The 5,445-nt window shown below is 27.5% G+C and overlaps 2 protein-coding genes across 2 annotated transcripts; both read left to right on the top strand.

Annotated features, from left to right (window-relative positions):
• Positions 1-326: 326 nt before the first annotated feature.
• Positions 327-1,329, top strand: LOC108572436 (NADH dehydrogenase [ubiquinone] 1 beta subcomplex subunit 8, mitochondrial). Its single transcript, XM_017934675.1, has 4 exons — positions 327-487; positions 674-897; positions 983-1,135; positions 1,214-1,329. The coding sequence occupies exons 1-4, from the start codon at positions 352-354 to the stop codon at positions 1,265-1,267; spliced, it is 567 nt and encodes a 188-aa protein (XP_017790164.1). The 5' UTR covers positions 327-351; the 3' UTR covers positions 1,268-1,329.
• A 583-nt stretch (positions 1,330-1,912) lies between these two features.
• On the top strand, positions 1,913-5,370 carry LOC108572231 (FK506-binding protein 15-like). The gene is made up of 13 exons (XM_017934430.1): positions 1,913-1,992; positions 2,339-2,500; positions 2,577-3,096; positions 3,171-3,374; positions 3,443-3,510; positions 3,614-3,619; positions 3,684-3,771; positions 3,853-4,038; positions 4,101-4,314; positions 4,554-4,813; positions 4,890-5,015; positions 5,086-5,205; positions 5,302-5,370. Exons 1-13 carry the CDS (start codon positions 1,913-1,915, stop codon positions 5,368-5,370), a joined length of 2,103 nt encoding a protein of 700 aa, XP_017789919.1.
• The last annotated feature ends 75 nt before the right edge of the window (positions 5,371-5,445 follow it).

The raw sequence follows: 5,445 nt of genomic DNA, 5'->3' as shown, positions 1-5,445 counted from the left end.
TAATTCCATTATTATTGTTATTATTATTGTTTTTTAGAATAAAGGACATATATTTTAGCATCTCATTTAAGAGACTTTTAAATTAAAAAAGCAGATTTAGTAAAATGATTATTCGAGCTAAACCATATTAAAACCCTAGATTTTTATAATTTCGTTTATTACTCGAAACTAGACAGAACGTTTAAGATTTATTGATATTTGTAGTATAAACGTTATATTCAAAACTTCCATTGAAATTAATGTTATTAAATAAAAATTCATTTTTTCCATTCGATAAATGTTGGTAGTGTATATTGATTCTTCCAACACTGTGTATACTTAACTTATATACTATAATAAACAGTTCACGAAATGGCTGCTTTAAGGAAACTTGGACAGTTCTCAAGGAAACTATTTGTAAAAAATACACCATTCAAGTGTACAACTAGATCATATGAAGAATTTAAAAAAATGGATATGGATTACGCCCTTCGGGACCTTGAAGAATGTGAGTAATGAATTTATAAAAAAAGATAATGTAGAGGTTATTTCTTTTTGCATTTTGATAGGTTAAAATCTTATGTAATATTAATACCTAGGAAGTTTGATTGTAATTTTGAACATTTGGTAAATGAATATTCAATTGATTATATTTTTATGTATAAAATGTTGATATATTTTTCGTTTTTTTTAGATGTGTCACTTAAACCTTTGCTAGTGGGTCCATACCCAAGAACTGAAGCAGAAAGGCTAAAAGCTGCAGAAAGATATGGGATGCATCCTGATGAGTACAAACCTTTTCCAGAGGAAATGAGTGATCAAGGAGATTATCCAGATTTGCCATGGATAAGTGTTGAAGCTAGAGATCCATTTTATCCTTGGGATTTTCCTGTTACAAGAAGAAATTTTGGAGAGCCTGTACATATTTGATATTATTAAATCAATTATAATGTAATAGTAGATTCTGTTACTTAATAATTTAGTCATTTTATTTTATTTCTAGGTGCATTTTAATGATGACATGATGGGGGAAGATCGTTATGACTATGGTGTCCGCAAATATATAGAGGATCACCATGCTAGTGCCATTTTCATTGCTTGTTTTATTGGTATAATTGTGTTAGGATCATATGCACCTACTGTATCCCAACCTATGGTACATATTAATGTTTTAACTGTAATTTAATAACTGTATTTTATGTTTAATAACTAGTGTATTAATTCATTGTTTTAGATGGATAAACAATATCCAGGACAAGGAGAGCATTACACTTTTCAAATCAAATAAATACATAATAGAATGTGTAATTGTAGTTGTATTAACTGGTTTCAATAAATTATATTAATCATAACGCATAAATAAGTATTTAACATACTTTTGTTTGCTTGTATTCTAAGAAACATTAAATAAATCTATACATTGATATCTTATATGTAAATAATAACTGAAAAATGAGAAATGTTATAATGGAATAATAACTGTTAATGAGAAATTGCAATTTAAATAATTTTGTACCTTTCCCTAAATAATATTACTTATGAAATGTCATAAATATAAATTTGTATAATTCCTATTGTCTTTATATGTTATTATTTATGTTTTAGTATTTAATATTCATTGCATTAATTTTAGTAAGATTACTATTTAATATACTTTTTAGAATATACTGAAAAGTATTTAATATAATCATGCTTTTTTAATTATATGTCTAACATTAGCGCGAAATTAGTATGAATGCTCTATACTTTCCTTACTTTTTCATTCTTTTTCACTAGAAATAAAAATTACTACGCCGCCTATTGGTAATTTTATTAATTAAGTAATTATAAGTAGGAAAGTGTCACTGACTGTTTACAAGTAATTTGAATCCATGTTTTTGTCACTGTTTAGTATCAGGAATATATCCTTATTTAAGAAATTCAATTTATAATCATGAATATTGGAAATCAAATGTTGAATCTGGATAAAATTTTGCGGGACGATGATGAATCTGATTTTATGCCATCAGGAGGGTATATTTATTTTTTAATAAATTACTATTTTTGCAGATGTGTCATTTAAAAAATATGATTGAAAGGAATATGTTACATTTGTTTCATTTATACAAAACACAATTTTCATAGAAGAACTAATTAAAATAACACAAAGGTTACATTTTTAATTCATGTCAAAATATCTGGTTATAAAAATATATTAGTGACGTACATAGCTGTCATTTTTTCGCTTTCAGATCAAATTGTTATAAAATTTCATTTTATTCTCTTCTTTGATGCTCTGTAATTTTATATCAGTTAAAACATCACCTTATTATAACAGATTATATAGCATATTCAAAGTAAATATGTAAATGTTTTTTAGATCGAATTTAGCTGCTATTTTCGGATCACAAGTTAAGACATTAGAAAGTTGTTCTTCAGTGAAACAAGTTCCTAAAAAATTAAATACTCCTCGTACTTCAATTCAAACAGTTTCAAACAAAACAGAAGTTATAATAGCTAAGGCAGTTTACGCATTCAAATTGTGAGTTTTAATGCTTGATATCCTTTATCAGTGTAATTGTTTTTTCTGTGTATATAATAATTAATATTATTTGTAGACAAAATGGAACTTACATTTCAATTGGCAAACTTGGTATGGCCCTTACGGCAAATGTAGCAAAAAAAGTATACCAGATTATTTTGTATAAAAACAAACAAGAGCCTGTGTCAGTTGTTACAGTGGTACATGATTTTTTCTATGTAATACAACCAAATAATTACTCAAGCTATTATGATAGCAATAAGGAAAACTGGACAATTGCATTTGAAAATAATGATGTTTGTACAGAATTTGCTAAAGAAATAGGATTAGCTCGGTATTTTTCAAAAACTGGAACACTAGAAAGTGTGCTATATCAGGATTTATCACCAACTAATAAAGATGTAACAGCAAAAGAAGGAGATAATGTGAATATTAAATATTTTATTACTGTAGAAATAACACAGCCTCTAAGAAGTAACCTTACCGCATTTCAAACAATGATGGTAGAAATATCTACTGATGATAACTGGGAAAAGACACTTTTAGGAAGCAGTATAGGACTAAAAAGACTTTTATTTCTGCCTCCTAATAAACAGGTTTCGCATAAAATTTTAATAAACTGAAACATATTGAGCGTGTACATGTACATATATATATAATTATTTTTTAGATTAGTTTAGGACCAGGGTTTCCTAAAGAAAAAGATGTTTTATTAGATATAGAAATAGTAGATGTACAAACACCAGAAGAAACTTCTCACAGTCAGAAAATTGGAAGTGGTAAAGCTTCTATTATATCACGAATGGCGAAAATGGGACAATCTATATTACCAAAACTTCCTACATCTGCTACTGCAGAATCTGAAGATACTGAAGTATGTACAAAGTTGTTTAGTCCACTTTTTTATGGTAATTCAAATAATAAATAACGAATTATATACAGAGTGTTAAAAGAAAAGAGGATCTAAGATTTAGATCCAAGACTAAGGTTTTAGGATCTATGTTGATTAAGTATTTTTTGCTCCCCTCAATTAGAACCATAAGCCCCTAAAGTCTTGGATGCTTTTTTTTAACACCCTGTATTTGTGGTATGAGACATAAAATGTTTCATCAGAAGAAGGTAAGTAAACATATATTTTAAATTAATTTTAAGTTAATTATGAATAATTTTAATTTAAAAATTAAAATGACGTGTCCGTAACAAATACTGCTTGTAAACCTTTTATTAATTCATCTGTATATACTCCTCAATGGTCTTCTACACAAATACAGGTATATGAACCGAGTTGTACTGAGAAATATACTTATACTTAATAATTATAATTTCTTCATTAGTATGTATGTCAATTATAGCCAAATTTTGTTACGTTGGATGGTCAAGTATATTCATTGCAGCAGTCACAAGCAGTACCTTCTACAATACCCACAATGATAGATCCAGGACTAAATATGTTATTGTCAGAAACTAGAATGGCAAATGCAGAACTTAGAATGGGAATGTCTAAGATAGTTGAAAATGTGCAAAAAATGATTGACAAGGTACTTACATACTCAAGAAATCATATATTATTTATAAAAATGCTATTATGTATTGTATACAGTTTCATGTTCTTGAACTTCAAAATGCTACATCTCCTATAAAAGATAAAGCGGTTTTGGAGACCACTTTGAAAATGCTTTTGAACATGAATACATCTGAAGAAAAAACTAATCAACTACATAAGAATACCAATACAGCTGTTGACAATTGCATACAGTTAAATGAAATGAAAGACGAAATAAGTATACTGGAAGAAAAACTGAAAGAGTCAGAAAGTAATAAGAACTTTTGCTGCATGTTATACAGTGCGTTCCACGCAATTTGGACGAGATTAACGGTGTTGTATACTACATATTTGTACACATTGCATTTTCAGAAATACGCATGCTGAAATATACATAACAGTAATGTAGGAATATGCAGCATCTAATACCGTTTGGCCCAGTTACATGGAATACTCTGTATATCTGTTAAAATATATTTAATACTTGTAATAATTTGATTGTCATTATAGAATATACAAAAGACCTTGAAATTCAAAAAGAATCTTTAGTACAAATTAATGAAAGTTTATCTAAAACTATTAAAGAATTAGAAGTATCTTTAAAGAATTCAAATGCTACATTTGTTAATGCGAAAAAAAATTTAGAAGAAGTACAGAAATATAATGGCAAAGATGAGGAACAGTCAGAGATATTAGAGAACAAAATGCTTAAGCTTTCTGAAGAATGCAGTATTGTTGAGGAAGCTACAAGTTCTGCAGAAGTTAAAGAAGTAAAATTTTTTACCTAATTCTTTTGTGTAATAGTGAATTGTGTATGTAATTATGATGTACAATTACACTTTTCAGAACGATAGTAAAAACAAGGAAATCAAACATATAATGAATAAAATCTATCACGTTTTATTAGATAAGTTTGTAGATGAATCCTATTCTACAAATTATATAAGAACAATAATAGCAAGTACAATAAAAGTAAGTGCTCTGTAGAATAATTTATTTATGATTTATTGTTTGATTGTAACTTTATGAAATATAATTTTAGAATGTTACATTACAAGTTTTGTATAACACTAATGAAAACAGTGATATGGAATTGGAGGCAGCTTCTAACAGAAATGTAGAAACTGATGTTTTGAAAACAGACAGTACAGAATTAAACGAGGTTCTGGAAACTATTGTATCCCCTGTAATTGTTTGTTTTATATGTTTCTATACTTTATACTTCAGATATAATATTTTAAAACATTTTATTCTACAGGTGTCTTCTGTATCATATATTGAACCACCACCCATTCCTCCTATTGATAGTGAAGATGACAATAATTAGCCATATTAATAATTGCATTCTTCAATTTACAGTTATATTTTGTACTTAAAAAAGTTTGTCTATAAGGGTAGCTAA

The sequence above is a fragment of the Habropoda laboriosa genome, unplaced genomic scaffold (assembly GCF_001263275.1).
Source record: "Habropoda laboriosa isolate 0110345459 unplaced genomic scaffold, ASM126327v1 scaffold65, whole genome shotgun sequence".
In the NCBI taxonomy this organism is placed as follows: domain Eukaryota; kingdom Metazoa; phylum Arthropoda; class Insecta; order Hymenoptera; family Apidae; genus Habropoda; species Habropoda laboriosa.
The sequence above is the reverse complement of the archived record's forward strand: the minus strand, read 5'-3'. Positions and strand labels throughout refer to the sequence as shown.